The 19,872-nt window shown below is 38.2% G+C and overlaps 1 protein-coding gene across 1 annotated transcript in view; it reads right to left on the bottom strand.

Annotated features, from left to right (window-relative positions):
- Positions 1 to 1,700: 1,700 nt before the first annotated feature.
- Positions 1,701 to 19,872, bottom strand: part of LOC121394119 — a 33,973-nt gene continuing 15,801 nt past the window's right edge. Inside the window, exons 10-11 of the mRNA XM_041564126.1 lie at positions 1,962 to 2,084; positions 1,701 to 1,817 (exon numbers count right to left, since the gene is read on the bottom strand). Of these exons, the coding sequence (XP_041420060.1) occupies positions 1,701 to 1,817; positions 1,962 to 2,084 (240 nt within the window). The remainder of the gene's footprint in view (positions 1,818 to 1,961; positions 2,085 to 19,872) is intronic.

Genomic DNA, 19,872 nt, shown 5'->3' with positions numbered 1-19,872 from the left:
TATAATAAATATGCCCCTTAAGACGAAACCCTGATTTATGAGCATAGCATAAGACTCAGTGCCTACAAAATCTGTACCCATCTTGTAGGGTATCTATTTTCCCTATTAATTACATTGGCTTCAAGAATCAGTTTTATTGGCCAGGTTGCAACCCTATTCAGGGGTTCCCTTTGAACATGTTCCACAAAAAAAAACCTGTTATGCAATAAGAAGCCAAGCAAGCTAAGCATTTTCTCAAAGTTTTAGTTAGGTTCTTCAACCTTTTCACATTTCACGCAGTTACAGGAACAGTTCAACATAGGCAGTTTAGCATAAATGACCCAATTTCTCACAACCACTTTAGGTGTTCTCTCCATCATCCTTGCTATCTGCCTCCACATTCCCCTCTACAGAGCTAAACCAAGGGCCTAACACAATGCTGTCCTACTCACTTCAACCCTCACAGGTACCTGCTGGGAAGCTATTCACACTCACACCTTGGTGGGGCTTCTAGCTGCCTAGGCTCACTGTCCTGATCTGCCTCGCACTGCTAAGTGTGCTATAACTAAACTAAGCCTATTCTGCTTAGGAATTTTCATTCACTTGGTTGCCGGCTGTAGTTCTCCTCTAAGGTGGCTTCAAATATAGACATCCTCCCATGACCCAAATACCTGTCCAATGGCCTATCTCCTTTTATATCCTTCTAAGCGCCATCCTCTTAGAACTTTCTAGGTGTTTGACCTACTCACTAGCTCCCTCTAGTGCTCATAACTACAATTTCATCTAACAGATAACCTTACACCAGTGATCCCCAACCAGTAGCTTGTGAGCAATGTGTTGCATAATAACCAGATGTATTGCCATATAGAGCCTCCTGTAGGCTGCCACTCCACATGGGGCCACCAAATAGCCGACCATAGCCTATATTTGGTACCTCTAGGAACTTTTTTCATTCTTATGTTACTCCTCAACTCTTTTCACATTTGAATGTGGCTAACTGATAAAAAAGGTTCTAGGGTTTGTGCTTGTTCTCTGAGAAAACAATGTTGCTGAGCAACACACATACCTGCTCACGGTCAAAACTGCTGGCACTAAAAGCATTAATACTCACAAGAGATTAAAGAGAAACTTCTGATAATGAAATCCCCAATAAACTTCATTTAAGAGATATGTAAAGTTTGTGCTCATCTAAAATAATAATAAAGTTAATAGTAATAGCTTATCTCCTGTTCTTCTTCTGAGGAACTTCCAAACAAAAATTGCTTCAAGTGTTTCTGCCTTCCTTATACAATCTTTGGAACCTCCCCCCTTTCTAGAATTTTCTCTGGGAGCTTTCTGCTCTCTCTCTCTCTCTCTATAGTTGTTAGAGGTAGTAATTACAACCTTCAATATTAATTCCCCACTGTCTCTCAACTACCACTTGTTAGTGAAAATGTTATTACATCCAAATAACATTTTAACTGTTTGTCCCCCTACAAGCTGCTTTGCTACTGACAAAGAATGAAACATTGTCAGGGGCATATGTTATTGTATGACATGTCTTAATAATGAGTCAAAGAAATGTGAATATAAAAATATTAAACAAAAAAATAATAAAATTAAGATTATTTCAGCAGCTGGGCTTGAGCAGTCAACTATAGAATTTGTTTGCGTTTTCTAGAAATTAGAAACCACAAATGAGTTTGGAAACCTGCTTGTGGAAAAAACCCTGTTTGTTTCTTTTAAAATCCAGCAGCAAGCAGAAGTAATTGTACTTCTGCTTGCTGCTGGATTTTAAAAGAAACAAACACGGTTTTTTCCACAAGCAGGTTTCCAAACTCATTTGTGGTTTCTAATTTCTATAAACGATTGCTCAAGCCCAGAGGCTCAAGCAATAATAAATCTGGCCCAATAGCACCACAGTGTGAGTGTTTTAGATTATAGGGATTCTAGGGTTTGTGCTTGTTCTCTGAGAAAACGGTGTTGCTGAGCAACACACCTACCTGCTCACGGTCAAACCTGCTGGCACTAAAAGCATTAAAACTCACAAAGAGATTAAAGAGAAACTTCTGATAATGAAATCCCCAATAAACTTCATTTAAGAGATATGTCAAGTTTGTGCTCATCTAAAATAATAATAAAGTAAATAGTAAATAGCACTGTTGTATTGTTTATCAGTATTCCCTGCTGGAGACAAGAAATTCAATGACTTCAGACAGGATATATGGCACCAAATGAACACAACTAATATGTCTTTTATCACTCTCAACAAGTTAGGAAAACCTTAAGTGTTACATAACAAAACCTTTACAGATTTATTATATATTAAAAACTTTTGACACAATTACTTGATTCTGTGTTTTTTCAATTTAAAAAATGTTAAAATGTTTTGCTTCACAAAAGGATTTCACAAAACATTTGAAAAACTTGTCGTTACTTTATCCTTTTCTATAAATGAATATTATTGAGGATCTTTAGCATATCATAGAATGAAACATCCATTATTATATTTTATAAAAATTTAATATAGAAACAACTGAAACAATCTTACTTCAAGCTGAGGGGCATTTTGAAGCCCAACCTTGATATACAGCAGTGATCCCAACCAGTGGCTAGTGAGCAACATGTTGCTGTCCGACCCCTTGGTTTACTGGTGTGTTTGGGGTCATTGTTTGTTGAAACACCCATTTCAAGGGCATTTCCTCTTCAGGCAACATGACTTCAAGTATTTTTATGTATTGAAACTGATCCTTGATCCCTGGTATGAGATAAATAGGCCCAAAACCATAGTATGAGAACATCTACATAGCATGATGTCTTCACAGTGTATTGTGGCTTGAATTCAGTGTTTGGGGGTCATATGACAAACTGTCTGCGGCCCCTAGACCCAAAAGGAACAATTTTCTCTTTCATCAGTCCACAAAATGTTGTGCCATTTCTCTTTCTGCCAGTCAATGTTTTCATTTGCAACTTCAACGTGTCTTTTTTTATTTCAACAATGGGACTTTGCATGGGCTTCTTGCCGATAGCTTAGCTCCAAAAAGTGTCTTCTAATTGTAACAGTACCCACAGGTAACTTTAGACTTTCTTTGATCTTCCTGGAGCTTCCTGGAGTCTTTTTCATTTTGACTATTTTTCTATCCTGTCCTCACTGTGCCCACTGATATGTATAGTGATTACAATACTTTTCCACAGTAATATCCAATGTGACTCTAAAGCAAAGTGGGAGATTAAGTCTTCCACCCTGAAACTGCCTCCCAACTCATTCGATTGAGTCATACAATTATCTTTTCCTTCAATGATAATACTTTACCTCAATCCAAAGGTCTATCAAGAGAGTGGCCTAATATATGGAAAAGGGCAGAAAGTGTTCAAAAATGGTCTTTAATCTGCCCACTGACAGATCTGGGGAAACACAAATATAAACAACTTTCCTTTGGAGACATGTCCAATTGAGCAGTCAAACACATTCTTCCTCAGTGGTTTATTGTGCCCTGAGCCCACCTGAATTACTGAAAGTGGCATGTTATTTGCATTGATTTACTGTCAACCCCAACAAATGAGCCCAGTCATTGTTTTATATTCTGGGGCACTATGCCCTCTTCGCCGCAGGAATCGGTTTCCTAGGGCGTGCACGTATGACGTCAGCGCGCAATGGCGTGAAATTTAATAGTATTCTTGGTGCTTCTGAGCTTTTTTTTTTTCTTGTTGTGACCCCATGCCTGGCTTTTGACTATTCTGACCTCTGGATCCTGACCCTTGCCAGAATACCCACTACCTCTTCTGCTAATTCCTTTCTGATTGATATCCCGGTTTGACCCTTGCCTGCCTGACTATGCTTATTCTCTGCCTGCCTCAACCCAGCCTGATCTGACTACTCTATTGCCTTGTACGACGACCTTCTGCCCAAAGACTCTCGCTAACAGTCATGCCCCTCTGTCTATCCAGAACCTCTAGCCTTGCACCTCTCGTTTAAGTCCTGGTGGCATCCAAGTAGCTGAGGGCTCCTCCGAGGTCATAGGCGGTCACACTACAGGTGAAGCACGAGCCGAGACCAGGGTGCTTGGCATTTGTTCTGGTGTTGGGTGCCGACCATGACAACCAGAAATATAGCAATTTTTACAATCCCCAGAACATAACACTGCAGTACCATTTACAATTAGATAGCTGGAAGATAGATGAATAGGAGCTTAGCTGCATATGATACATCAGTTGTGCCTCCATTGTAAATCTAGGAACCACACTTATTGTTTAGCCAATTTGTTAGTTGACATATTCTACCTGAATAAGCAAGCAGTGGAAGAAGTCTTCAATACACACAACACATCCTTTTAATGTGGTAGCTTTAATGTCTAATGCCTTGTGCTTCTTCTACACCCTTATTAATCCATTATTAATAGCTGTAAGCAGCAGGTCTCTCACTAAGATCTTAATCAATGTCCATATTTATAAATTTTTCCAGCACTTAAAATAGATTTGGCACTTTGTAAATAACTGGAAACATTACATTTATTTTATTTTGTGTTATTTGTGTTTAATTATTTCATGGGCTTTGTATATAAAGTTTACACTGAGAAACACTGCTTGGATATTATAATTTGATGTTCTTTAAAGGATGTTGCCATGCCTTAAATTGTCCAGAACAGTTAGTTCTATTTGGATCTCAAGCCAGTTTTCTGAAAATACAGGCTTTACATATATTTTAAATTGAGTTGGCTTGCCTCTCTCTCTTTTTAATACATTTTCCACATGCACTTACTACTTTCTTCAGCAATTTGCCTATTACAGTGAAATATTACATTACAAACACTTGCTATTAAAGTAGAATGTGAGGACACTACAGATGCTTCAAAAAGATTTCCATGCTGCAGTAAATCAGAGTTAATGATTTAAGTGGAAGTCACTACAGTAAGTGGCTCATTGTCTTTGTCAATATCAATATATGAGTGCTGAACTTTGTAGCAATTCTCAGTAAAATGTCCTGCAAATGCTGTACTAAATATATTTTTACTGTAGCCTTACCCTTAATGTACTAAATATATTTTCTTCCCGCATTTGTCTCTTTATGTAGTTTTCTAATGTACATTCTCATTTTAGACAGAAGGATGATGGGTGTCAAATGAATATAAAACTACTGCAGTAATGAAATTCAGCAGTATCCAAGTTTCCTGCATGGAAAGGTAAAAAGCTTTGATTTTGAACAATTGGTTTAATAATTAATTTATAGTAAAACAGATAGGATAGCTATGATCTTAAAAGCAACATGTGCCAATCTCCACAGAACCTGGAAAATTGCAAACTATGATGTTTCTCCACCAGTTTACACAATCAAACTCGGTACAATTCCAAGAGATGGAATAAAACTTCAAAAGAGTTCTCTACAGAGGAATGCCCTATATTTTCAACCACTTAAAATTTCTAGGGGTGAAACTTACCCTATAAGGAGAGATGGGGCTGTAAAAGTACTTGGTGGTCTAGTGGGGCACCCCGCTCACTGTGGGGACACCAGCCTCCTGCTGCTCCTCTTTGCTGCTCCTGAAGTGCCGCTTCCAGGTTTGCACAGCATTCGGCTAAACTCTGCTTTCTTCATCACTGTGCTTTCTGACATCATCACAGTTGGGGTGAAATTCAAATATTTAAAGATGCAAATTTCCAATTCTCATTGCCCAACGTAAAGCTTCAAGTCTATTCATGTTCCTGACCCTAACCTGTTCCTGACTTTGCCATTCTGCAACCTGTACCAACCTCTACCTGTATTTGACTGTTCTCTGGATCCTGACTTTGTACTATTTGGTTTGACCTTGGCCTGTAACTACTCACTGTCTTGTGATTTGGTACTGCATTGCCCATCTGGTATTGACCCTGCTTGCTTCACATCTCGCTGCCTGCTACCCCGTTCCTATACGCATACACTTGGTTCACTAGCCTGCTCAGAACTCTCTCCTTGGTCCTCTCACGTTAAGTACTAGTGGAATCTGAGTAGTGGAGGGCTCCTCCAAAAGCCAAAGGTGGCTACCAGGTCCTTGGAGTTAGTTCTGAGATTGTTATACCTTAAGTTGCAGGGATTTCTAGACTGCTTATAAAGAATTACCAAAAGGTAAACTACAATCTCATGCTTGAAAGCTGTGTCTGCGCACATGAGGCGTAAAAGTAAATGGTAGGCAGTATTACTAGTAATTAGAGGAATATGTAAGATAATTTAAAGGTAACATAGGCATATAGAAAAAAAATGTTTAAGGTCAATTTGCAGCTTTCCAGTTGTCATGTGCATAAACTTTGAGAGTATGCCATGACATTGTTGAGGTTTCATAAGAATACCTGTTCAATGTTTGGTTATCTATCTAAGGACCCAAAGAGATTTTACCTCTTCTTGTTTGCCCCCTGACCCGTCTCCTGATTTTTCTTGCAGGTGGTCTGTCTCACTTCTTTCTAAGACACAAGAAAGGCCCACCTCCTCCACTGAACTCATAAACCCTCCTGACAAAATCCACCAGAACATGAGGCAATATATGGATCAACAAGAGAAATATATTAAAAATATGTAAAAAAATAAAAAATAAATAAAAGTTTGACGATAAAGCAATGTTTCATACTATAAGAATATGAGATTACAACTGGAAATGTGAAATGTAAGAATTATAAGGATATTCCAAAACCACCTATTGTCAGACATATAGGGCGATACATTTTATATAAGAAAACATCCAACAGAAAATATTAATAAATATTATTGCTTGCTTATAAAGCACCACATTTTCAATCGAGCTACTGTATACAGTACATAGGGTGAAATGGTAACAGCACAATAAATTACAAACACAATAAAATTATCAGAGAGCCCCTCTCAAGGAGCTTAATATTCACAAGTGGTGGAGTATTTTCTAGATGAGATTTGCCCAGCATGTTGGCCTTATAGGTGTTTCTATTTCTTCCAGCAAAGAACTATAAGCATGTGACATGGAACTTTAGGGGATTATGCCTCAAGTGCTATAGAATTTGAAAGCTGTTAAATGGGATCAGTCATCCTATGGAATAATTTAGAATCCTATTTCATTGTGTTAGTCAAGCAAAAAAAACATTATCAGTGTCAGTGTTGATATCTACTAAGCTTTGGGCAGTTTGACACATCAATCAATCTGGTTTGGGTTGGAACTCTTGTGAAACATCCTAGCCAGGCTCTGTTTTTGTACCTTCTTGCTAGAATATTAGCCTCTCAATCTGGAATACTTTATATAGGGGATGGTAATGATGGTCCTGTAGATAGCAACCCCTGGCTACTCCTTGGTCCTCCCTGTCTATGAAGAGATTTCTCATGATAACAACTTTCCCTGTCTGTCCCATCCTCTACCAACCATCCGATTGTTCCCTGGCTAGTGAATTAGATCAGAGACATCAAGGAGGTAGCAAGATGGGCATAGATTGTGGGTGAGTTAAGTTACCACTGTTAGAGGTAAGCAACACTTTTTCTCAATAAAACTGCCCCTTCAGTATGAAAACAGATAAACTGCACTGGTAAATGGTCCAATATGACATGGCCATTCTTTTAACAAACAGAAATGTCTGAGGTTTATAAAAATGTCGCTAGTCATGAATATCCCCTGATAGACAGCATTAGTACTTCATACATCTTTCTGTGTTGAGCAGAAAGGCTAGAAGATTCATAACAGCTGAAAGGTAGATTTATAGTGGCTCCTTCCTCACACAGCATTCGTACGTCAAAACAGATTATCTGCTGCATTACTTTTTAAAAGACGGATGTAGCGATTATCGTTGTGGATGTGTCTCACTAGATCCCTGAAGCTTTTCTACTTCAGTTAGCTTTATTCTCTATCCAAAATTATAAGCTGGTAAACTGTCAGAGAAGATTTCTGTTGCATTTTTAGTTTTTAACGATTACAAAATATGCTAAACAATAACGACTTTCCTAATTGCTTATTATATGCATTGATAGTCTTGATCTTGAGTATATTTTATGTTATTTTATACCAACATGAACATTTGTTTGCTAAAACAGAAGTTTAAACAGAGTATACATCTAGAAGTGTTATAGTCTAATAGTATTATATGATCATACATATTCTCTATTATAGCTCTACCCAATATGGTACAGTATGCATCTTCTTCAGGGAAGTACTAAAGAAAACCCCCAAACCCCACTTCAGTGACCCCATCTGTTTATAGAAGCTAAAATACTAAATGACAACCCAGCCATGGTGGCACATACTTAATTATTTTATCTTATCCTTTCAGTAGTATGTTTAAAGATGATTGTTTATTGGTTGGTTCTGGTAACTTAACTTGTGCAATTTAACATTTGTTAAATTATCAAGTCTCAATTCTTATCCAATGCCTCCAAACTAGTGATGTGCAGGTCAGGAAAAACTGAACCTGCCCTCGACCCTAACCTTGTAGGATTCACATCTTTTCGCTCTGTACTCTACTTTTGTGCCTGCCTCTAGTTCCAAGACAGAGAATCTTTAGGAGCAGTGGGAATACTTCCCGAGTATGACCTGCACCTAACCCACAATGGTCACCCAAATTTCAACCCAAATCCACCCAACTGGCAGGCAACCTGCAGGTCACCTCTGGTTTTGGGTCAACCCGAATCACTTCTCCAAACAAAATACATGATTGTGAAATTCTCAAAAAAGGTATAAATATGAAATTATTTTCTTTTAATTTTAAACAGATTATTTTCAAACCCATGGATTTTTTAGATTACATAAATAACTGATACTTTTTATATAAATTTACTGATCAGAGTAGGTGGGTGGGCTAGTGATATCAGGGGGGCATTGATGTCAGGGCAGGGTGGTGATGTAATGGGGCAAGTCAATGGTACAAAGGAGTGGGACTTGCAGTGGATTGAAGACAATCATGGCAGAAAATATATATAGATAGAATAGTATTTAAAACTTGGGTCAGATCCAGGAACAAGAGAGATTTGCAAATTTGCCAAGAACTTTACTGGTCTGGGCCTTGGCTGGTTTACCTTATAGGCAGGTAAAATACCGGCAGATTAGCAGCCCTTGCAAATCCCCCTAGACTAGACATAATAGCCAAACAATATGAAAATTGTTCATATTGTTCAGCTGCCACTTAGCAAGCAAAAAGGATTTGCAACTTTGGGGGCACTCATCCTATAGTCTGCCCCCTTGAATACAGCATTGCCAAACTCATTCTGGAGAGAAAAGACCAGCGTCTATGATGCAAAGTGTGGCAGATTAGAAAAGTGCAAAAATCATGGCGGTGTGCATGTCTTTTTGTACTTAGCCCCCTTTTCTGTACTTTGTATATGAGGCACCATATGTCTGTCTGTCTATCTAATCATAATCAAATATCTTACATACATGAGTATCCCTGTGCAGATATTATCTTATACTAAACAGCTGAGAAAATCTCTTCTAAATACGAACATTTTATTAAAAAGTTGATATGAACAAAATAAGAGGTTGTAAAGTTCAGGGGCTGCTAGATTATATGACAGTTCTACAGTCAGGGAACTGAAATGAAAAATACAAGGAGTTCCCTTATGTCTGATATTCATTAGTACTCTAAAATTGTTTGGTCAAAGAGCATCGCTCTTCCATAAATTTAAATGCATGCTAATGTAAACCGAATCACAAAAGGCAATTAAATATGGAATGTTAGTAGAATCAAGAGAACAGACGTTTAAACATGAGCACATGGTCTGTTATCACATCAGATGCAAGCATCTTCCTTCTGAGAACGTGCTTAGAATTAATTTGACAAAAGGTCTTTATTTCCTCTTTAACTACAGTATTTTAGTGATCAGACAATATGGGGTGAATCAGGCAAAGGATATACATTCTGAGCTTACTCATATAATTATACATTTGTCATGTGTAGCCCAGTAGAATGATGTTGCAGACTACACAGATTTGCTGAAGGAAGCTCCTCTGAATTCTATAGTGTGTGTGTGTGTGTGTGTGTGTGTGTGTGTGTGTGTGTGTGTGTGTGTGTGTGTGTGTGTGTGTGTGTGTGTGTGTGTGTGTGTGTGTGTGTGTGTGTGTGTGTGTGTGTGTGTGTGTGTGTGTGTGTGTGTGTGTGTGTGTGTGTGTGTGTGTGTGTGTGTGTGTGTGTGTGTGTGTGTGTGTGTGTGTGTGTGTGTGTGTGTGTGTGTGTGTGTGTGTGTGTGTGTGTGTGTAAAATAAAGGGTATTTGGGTATTTCTTTAAAGGGATTCTGCCATGATTTTTATGGTGTACTTTTTATTTCTAAATTACACTGTTTACATTGCAAATAATCCACTGTTCCATTTCAAATTGTTATTCTTGAACAATTATGTGTAGGCAGCCATCTCAAGTCAGCAGTACAAGACCCAGCAATTTACAATAGAAAGGCTCTTAGACAAGCTTTTGTTTCTCCTACTCAGTGGAGGGGTTGTTGTGGGACTTTTTACTGTGGGATTTTTTACTATAGAGTGTGATTTTCATAGCTAGCACTAGGGCATTTTTAAGCAATGCAGGTGTCAGGTGTCTTCTTACCTTCCCATTGTTCCGTTGATAAGCTGCTGGGAAAGGGAAGGGGGTAATATGACTCCAACAGAGCACACGTCACATAGCTGAGGGTACCTGGGAAACTAAAAAGATGGATAGCCCCATGTCAAAATTAAATATAAAAAGCTCTTTTGAAAAATGGATTTTAATGCAGGATTCTACTGAAGGAGAACTATTAACTATTTTGAAGAAAACATGTTTTCCCATCACAGAATCTCTTTAAGAATAACATTTTGAATAACATAAGTTTAAAAGGTATGAGTGCTGCAAAATCACCCATCAAGCTGTCCACTCATCAGTGTGATTAGACGCCCGGTGACAAATCGCCGCTTCTTCGGGCGACTAATCTCCCCGAACTGCCTTCCCGCCGGCTAGAATCGAAATCGCCGGCGGGATGGCACTCGGAGTGCTTTGTTTTCCGAAGTCGCCCAAATTTTTCACATGAAGCGACTTTGTGCAACTTCGGAAAAGGCAGTTCAGGGAGATTAGTCGCCCGAAGAAGAGACGATTTTGTCGCCGGGCGACTAATCTCCACAAATCTTCATGTGTGTCTCTGCCCTTAGAGGAGTATCCCAAATGAGGTCATATTATATCCAGCAATTTGCATGCAGATCTGCGAATTCATCCTTGGAATCCATCTTACAAAATCTATTTGTAGTATCCTGAGAAATAATTTTGGATAGCCAAAGCTATATCTAACATCTTAGCTAAAGAAACAGTTATCTTTTTAAGCAGCAGTATAAAGAGTTGTTGGTGCTGCCAGTGGCTTTAATCCTGAGGGTAATACTGCTGTTATATGACCATCATTACACATACATGGCGTGAGGGCTAATTTTCCATGAATGGTGAGTACTTGTGCCTTTAACCCCGGCTCAGCTCACACAAAAACAAGGGAGCCTGAGCTTAAAGCCTTCTTACAGCATTTTGCAAGTGCAAAATGTAGCACCTATGGGATATGGACAAAAATCCTGGGTCATGTTTTTGCACTTTGGTACTTTCCTCTCCTTATAAACAAGCTCCTAAAAAAAAAACTTTCATTCTGTAGCAGCATCCCCTATAAAGATGTGCGAGAATGATACAACTATTGTAATTGTGATACATTATGTTGTAGCATAAATGCCGCACTCTTTTCATGTCATTCTTTTCAGCACTATAATAAACATGCGGCAAACATCTATAGTTAGACTAATGCTCAGTGAATTTCTGACATGCTGTGGGCTTGAGGTGTTGTCACCTATCAGAAAGAGTCTGTGGAATGCTGACACTTGCCTTGTGGCACATCTGTATTGTAAATGTAGAATGTAATTGGGATCCCTTGGTGGAACTTGCTTCAGGGTTTGTTATCACTTTTATTTAGATTCTACCATAAATTATAATCCTAAAACATTTACATTTTGTTTTCATTCGGCTGTGATTAAAAGAGACAAAGGGGCATCCAGACCATTGTTTTGCATAGACTTACAGCTGGCAACACATTATGCTCTGCTCAATCACATTACTTTAAACCATTAATCAGAGAAATGCCTCTGGGCCAATACTTGAAAGTACGATGCAGTTATAGCTCACAGGAGGGTGCTTAAACAAAAGCATAAATACTGTATGTTCATTAAAGAAAAAAAAAGTCAAGGCTGTTAGTAACAAGATATAACTAGAACCTCCTTACAGATGCAGCTTTTATTCCATTTATCTGTAAAAAGGAACATATAAACAGGAGTCCCCTTTGTACGAAAACAACCCTGAATAGTATTGTATTTAAAGGCCAACTTTTCTGTTTAGCTTCACAATAAACACAGCATTGTGATGGAGCATATAAAAACTGAGGGGTCCGTTTACTAAAGTGCGGTAAATCTGACTTTAAGTTTCCGCATGTTATCGCTGAGAATATTTTTACGCCAGAATATTCGCAGCAACTAAGTTTACTAAACAGCGATGCGCTCAGAAGTCATTGCGATCACTTGCGGTAACTACGTTAAGGAACCAGCTTACGTTAGCGGTAATTTTAGCGAGTTGCGAATTTTCTGGCGAAAAATTACATTTCTGCGAATATTTATGCTATAAAATAGTCTTGTTTTATGGCGGTTATTATGGCAATTTTTACTGTGACATTTATGGCCAGAAATGCATCTTCAAAACTCATAAACTTTATTGACTGATGATTATAGCATCCAACAACATTACCAGAGTAACACCAATCAAACATGTCTGCATCATATAAACCCTTCTGCCAATAGAATCATATGAACAAGAATCATACCAGTCAATCTCTTTGCTTCATAGAAATGCACAGTTTAATGTAGCCAATCACAATGAAACCAAAAAAGTGTAGCGGCTGATGAATCCTTGGACTGTGATGCCGCTGCCAATAATACGACTCTGAGCTGAAACTGCTGCTGTTACAACAGATAGAAGCAGAAGCCAAAACATCCTGTCAGCAATAGCTACAGATCTCTCTCTCCTGTCAGCAAAGAATGATGGGTAAAAAAAAAACAGTATTATGGGATATTTCCTGCCCCGAAAAAAATACTTTTACGCCACTACATAGGTGGCGGTAAAAGTTTGCGAATATTCTTGCGTTAATTTTGTCTTTAGCACATTTCGCTGTTTAGTAAACCATGCGTTAATGTGTACGTAGCGTTATTTTCAGCGAATGCGATAACTGGCGAATAATTATTCTTGCGCAAGAAAATTCGCAAATTTATATTTACCACAGGTTAGTAAACTGGCGATAACATATTTGGCGAAAATTCTGTCTATATATTGTGCGAATATTTTTAACGCACTTTAGTAAACGGACCCCTATGTAATGTATATACTTTAATTATACAGACATGGTATATGGAAGACTATATTATTGTGAATGAACCTTTAAATGTAATATGTTAATTTAGAAGAGCTAGAGCTGTTGCTAAAGCCTTCAACTATATAGCGTTGATTACTGCAAGTCATGAAAATAGTATTGCCTGTAGTGTATTAGGAGCAATGGGTTGGAGCAACTGGTTTGCAAGCTAGCGTAGAGATGGGTGTGCCAAAATGTGCTTCAAGTGTTGCAAAGCAGCAAACATTAATAAGCGTGCTCACCAACATGGCACACATCAACATGTCCTATTGTGGTTCCTTTAGTCCTTATAAGTCTGCTCTTACTTCCTTGCTTTATTATAGGTATCAACTTCAGTTCTAGATGTACTTCCTTCTTATCCCATTTCCTGATTCTGGTCTGTTTACTAGCACCTGCCACCGATCACTGCTTAATTTTTTCATCACTCACTGTCACTATTTTTTAGTATTGCTGATTCACACTATTTTTTATAGGTTGAGGTACTGTTTAAAGGGGACATTCCACACTAAGAAATAATTACACATTATATAGGGTTTATCAAGCAAAATAAAATGTACTATACATTTTTTTTCCATACATTTTTGGAATTCACATAACCAGAAGCAGGCACCATGTGAACACTGGAAAGCTTTGCATCAAGCCAAAATCTTGTTCATATGCCAGAACCTGATGCCCATGCACTGGCTAAACAACTAGACAATGAGGAGGGAGGGGGAATGTGTAGGAAGTGCAGAATGAAAAGTGTAATTGCCTGTCCCGCCTCTGTGCCTGAGGCATAGAGGTGGGGCAGGCAATATATGATTGACAGCTGAGATTTGTAAATACATTTATAACAGGTATGGACATTTTAATTAAAAAAATGGGGTTTCTGTTTAATTTGAAAAGGACTTTTATTGTACAGCTTTTTATGTCTGGGTGACAGGTTCCTTTTTATGTTTGTACAACAGTTTGCCAGAGGATCATACTGCCCCTAACCCAGCGTTACTGTCAAATCTGACTGTTAGCATACTGTTTAGTAACAATGGGTTGGGTTATGTGGCACATTGTCAATGAAAAGAACATTTCACGTCAGAGCTTTTTTAATAGGGCACTACAGAAAATGGCAATTATGTATTTGAACTTTCAATTACTTCTTACTTAACAATTATATTGAATCAATTCATGCAGTCATTTTGCCACCACTGTGAGGGGCAAGAGCTCAGAATGCAGCAAAACAGTAGGGCACATGGTCCAAAACCACTGCAAATCAGCCCGTAACCTCAGATCCTTAAAGAGATACTGTCATGGGGAAACATGTTTTTTTCAAAACGCATCAGTTAATAGTGCTACTCCAGCAGAATTCTGCACTGAAATCCATTTTTAAAAACAGCAAACAGATTTTTTTTATATTTAATTTTCAAATCTGACAAGGGGCTAGACATATTGTCAGTTTCCCAGCTGCCCCCAGTCATGTGACTTGTGCTCTGATAAACTTCAGTCACTCTTTACTGCTGTACTGCAAATTGGAGTGATATCACCCCCTCCCTTCCCCCCCCCCAGCAGCCTAACAAAAGAACAATGGAAAGGTAACCAGATAGCAACTCCCTAACACAAGATAACAGCTCCCAGGTAGATCTAAGAACAACACTCAATAGTAAAAGCCAAGTCCCACTGAGACTGATTAAGTTACATTAAGTAGGAGAGATAACAGCCTGCCAGAAAGTAGTTCCATTCTAAAGTGCAGGCACAAGTCACATGACTGGAGGCAGCTGGGAAACTGACAATATGTCTAGCCCCATGTCAGATTTCAAAATTGAATATAAAAAAATCTGTTTGCTTTTTTGAGAATTGGATTTCAGTGCAGATTTCTGCTGGAGCAGCATTATTAACTGATGCTTTTTGAAAAAAAGCATGTTTTCCCATGACAGTATCCCTTTAATAAACACGTTCTTAAAATAATGCCCAGTTCCTTCTGCATGCTACTGCATACCTAGTGCAGCCATCAGAGTGCAGAATTAAAACCTGAAGCAAAGTCATTTTGTATTACTTATTACATTACTTATTACATTCAATATCAATATGTCTCACTTGCAAATATGACCCCCATCTTTGAATGTCGGTTGAAAAATAGGGTCATATTTGCAAGAGTGATGGGAAAGTTATTGTGAGCAGTTATATATGCAGGCTCAAAAACAGAATGGTGAAGCAGAGATTATGGGGCACCGTGTGTGAACCATTATGTATTCTGAGTGCTCAATGCAGAAAACAAAAGCAAATGGAAAAGGGGAAAAAAGAAGAGTTGGGAGATAATAGGAAAATGGATGGCTTAGAGCAAACAATGCAGTACAAGAACAGTATGCTAAGGTTTTTGCTTAATAGAGATAAAATACATTATATAAAGGTTGTATAGAAAGGACAGACACATGATAGGACAAGGTTGAATGAAAGAATGCAGAAATATCCCTGGTACATGAAGTAGATGCATTCAGCATTCTTTAATATGTTCAATCAGATAAACAGTGTTTTTCAAGAACACAAAGCAATTGTACAACATTAATGAATCACCCTTAATCTCCCATTAATTCAGAACATTACAGTGCGAGGGAAAAATCCACTTTGTTTCTTTAAACATCATTTTTTCTACAAATAATGACATGTTTTAGATTAGTACTTGGTCTTTCTTTGGTGTATTAATGGAATATTAAGCTTATGTGCAAATAAGGAGAACCTCTCTGCTTTACATGGTCCTCCATAATAATTATATAATCACCCCCTTAGGAAGTCAGATTGGTAAATTACACAGCGACGATGCAAATACAAGATGCATATTTTTTTTTTTTTTAAATCTCTGTTGCCCTGGTAAATGGAACAAATAAGTATACAGTTGACATAAAACCTTTAATTCATGAATAGTTCCCTTAATGACCTTATACAATTAAGCAACCTCTCTTAGCCGCTATTTCCAGCCACTGGGTTCACGGCAGACAATTATTTCATGGAACCTAAAATAAAGTATGAACACTTCTCTACTTCAAGCATTACACTGTCATTTTGTTGACTTATGGTATAATTGTATTCTATACACTGTTTCAAATCTTAATTTGGCACTGTTTGAAGTATATATAATGTATACACAGTATTCGGAGTGCAAATGTTCTCAGAAGGGCGTATCAGAAATTTAAATGCAATATACATTTTCCCAAAAATAATTATTTAACCCCTTCAGGAACAAATTTCTATATCAATCTAGGATCTCAGGGAGAAACAAGAACAGTGTGTTCTTCCTGCAGACCAGCAGTATCTTTGTCCACATTGTACACATTGACATCCAGGACAACAGTTAATTACAGAGCATCTCCACAGTGGTGTCACTCTACCTATGACTATATCTGACGACAATTATACTACTTTATTGATCTGTAAGTATTAAACCTGTGGTGTGCTATCAATAAAACCCCTACACAAGCAACTCCTTCACTTAGAGAGGACCAATCTGTGTAAAGAGTCCAGTGTAACTCATGTTCTACAGTATCTTCACCAATTGGAAAGGTACTTTATAGCCAATACAGGGTTCTGTGACACTTGTTTGAGGAAACCATCACCAACCTTGACACACTTGCGCAGCCCCCGGCCAGCAAACATTCCTTCTCAGCTTTAAAGGGGAAGGAAACCTAGTCAACGCGATCTTCTTCCTGCTTTGAACGGCGCATGCGCAGTAGGATCATTTCGCCGGTACAATCTACTGCGCATGCACGTGACTTTTGGCGCATGCGCAGTAGATCTGTACCGGCAAAATGCTCCTACTGCGCATGCGCCAAAACGCCGTTCAAAGCAGGAAGAAGATCGCGTGGAAGAAGATGTCGTCTGTGAACTCCCTGGACTGGACCTGCGCAGAAGGGTAAGTAACAAGTTAGGGGCATTTGCCCAGCGGGACGGGTAGGCCAGGGGGGAGGAGGGAGGGTGGGCAACAAACGGGAGGGGGGGTGGGTGTTTGCGCCGACTAGGTTTCCTTCCCCTTTAAGTTACATTTTTTTTTATAGTTTTTGAATAATTTGCCTTATTCTTCTGACTCTTTCCAGCTTCCAAATGGGGGTCACTGACTCCATCTAAAAAACAAAAGCTCTACATTTATTGAAAGCATTACTTTTCATTACTCATCTTTCTATTTAGGCCTCTCCTATTCATATTCCAGTCTTTCATTCAAATCGATGCATGGTTGCTAGGGTAATTTGGACCCTAGCAACCAGATTGGAGACCTGCTGAATAAAAAGCTAAATATAAAAACCACAAATAATAAAAAATAAAAACCAATTTCAATAAATCTTGGAATAACCCCTCTACATCATACTACAAGTTAACTCAAAGGTGAAAAAAACACTTTAAAGGAACCTCCTACAGCTGATCCTAACAAAAAAAGATCATCCCTGGCCGACTACTGGAAAAGGCTGCCATTTTGGTTTCAGCCCTTCCATATTAGGTACTGTCCCCTTCTCCTGACTATCTGTTTCCTTTTCCCCTTTCTCTACCTAAATACAGTATAAATCCTGCCTTAACCCTGTCTCAGTCAAATTCTTTCTTCCCCAGCCTACTCTTCCTAATATAATCAGGACCCTTTCATTTGGTCCTACTCCATTCTTGGGATTTTTGCAAATATTTCTCACACACATACAATGTCCCTTTGATGTATAACTATATACAGATGATTATCAACAACATATATTTGTTCAATGTCTTGGAAATTTTAGATTCATACTCCACCACCACTGGGCGTTTTATTTCTCTCTAGTCCTGACAGCTTTAACTGAATGTCAATACCATTTAACTTTAGTGCAATGGCCGGGCAGCAATGTGTGGCCTTGGTTTTCATATATTTTTACATCTGACAATGACATAAGAAATATAGATGCCTTCAGTCAAATGATGAGAAAGGCGGGGGGGGGGATTACAAAAAACCATAAGATCATTGAAAAATACAAGAAAAAAAGAAATCTGCCAAAGCAAGAAAACATGCTGCAAAAATCTTGTAGTAATTTGATATATGAGGAATTGCAGCTCAGGAACATACTGTTTTGTTTGTACAAATGTACATATGCAATAATATAGCATGTAGTTATAGAAATGTCTGCTTCAGTTTGCTCTCTACTGTGTAGCTATACATAAGTTGTGTTTGATTTAACTGGCACAATACAATGCACCTGGGGGCACATACACACAAATGGAAATGTGTAAAATTCCTTAAAGGAGAAGGAAAGGTACCATAGCAGTTTATTGCCAATAGATTAGCCACACAAGTGCAAGCTATAACACTAATTTTTTTCTGCAGAAAGCTTTGCCATACCCGAGTAAACAGCTCTAGAAGCTCTCTCTGTTTGTTTAGGATAATAGCTGCCATATTAGCTTGGTGTTACATCACTTCCTGTCTGAGTCTCTCCCTGCTCACTCATAGCTCTGGGCTCAGATTACAGCTGGGAGGGAGGAGGGAGGGGGGAGAGGAGCAAACTGAGCATGCTCAAGCCTTAGCTCTGAAGGTTTATGCTGAAAACAGGAAGTCTGATACAGAAGCCCATGTGTACACAATAGAAGGAAAGAAATGCAGTGTTTCTTTTGACAGAGAACTCAAAGCAGCACTACTTTGAGGGTTTACTCAAATATAGACCTTTCTGATAAAGCTTATTTAATTTTAGCATTCCCTTCTCCTTTAAGCTTTGCTGAGCTATTTAGAAAACAGAGCTGCCTTGCTTAATACAATGTAATTGCGGTGCACAATAAATTCATTGGACATTTTCATTAATGCATAGGATCAACTGCTGATTATAATATTTAATATTAAATGATTTAATAATATTATGAATGTATTTTAATATTATTACATTATTTAATAATATTTAATAATAATATTTTGAGAGCTCCAGGTGGTTGCAACAGTTGCTATTGCCCAAGAATACCCACACATTTATTTAGTAAATTTTAAGGCCGAGTGTGATGAATTTGTGTTTTTGTCAGCTTCAACTACTACTACAGCAGTTGACAAATACTTGTGCAAAACACAGTCAGAGCAGAAGTTGTGTGCTGTCATATTTAAAATCATCTAACAATTCCCTGTAGCCTCTCAGAGTCATTTAGGATTGAGCAGAGTAGAAAATAATAATTCACATTAAAAATTCATCTTAAATGCTCTTTAATTTTTGTCTCGCTCTTACTCACTCAGTTTGGATGCTCAAAGTCAAAGTCCCAAATGGATTTTTCACCTTACTGCATTTTTATGTGTCCCCAGTTAACGTGGAAATCTGGTCATCATAACAAACAAACAATTTTTTTTTATCATGATCTTATGCTTTGCCTGAAGCCTAAGATAAGGAAATCATATTGTACAGGGAGAAATACTTAAAGGGATCCTGTCATCGGAAAACATGTTTTTTTCAAAACGCATCAGTTAATAGTGCTACTCCAGCAGAATTCTGCACTGAAATCCATTTCTCAAAAGAACAAACAGATTTTTTTATATTCAATTTTGAAATCTGACATGGGGCTAGACATTTTGTCAATTTCCCAGCTGCCCCTGGTCATGTGACTTGTGCCT

Source organism: Xenopus laevis, chromosome 5S (genome assembly GCF_017654675.1).
Source record: "Xenopus laevis strain J_2021 chromosome 5S, Xenopus_laevis_v10.1, whole genome shotgun sequence".
Lineage (NCBI taxonomy): Eukaryota > Metazoa > Chordata > Amphibia > Anura > Pipidae > Xenopus > Xenopus laevis.
Note: the sequence above shows the minus strand (reverse complement) of the source record. Positions and strands in the feature narration are given on the sequence as shown.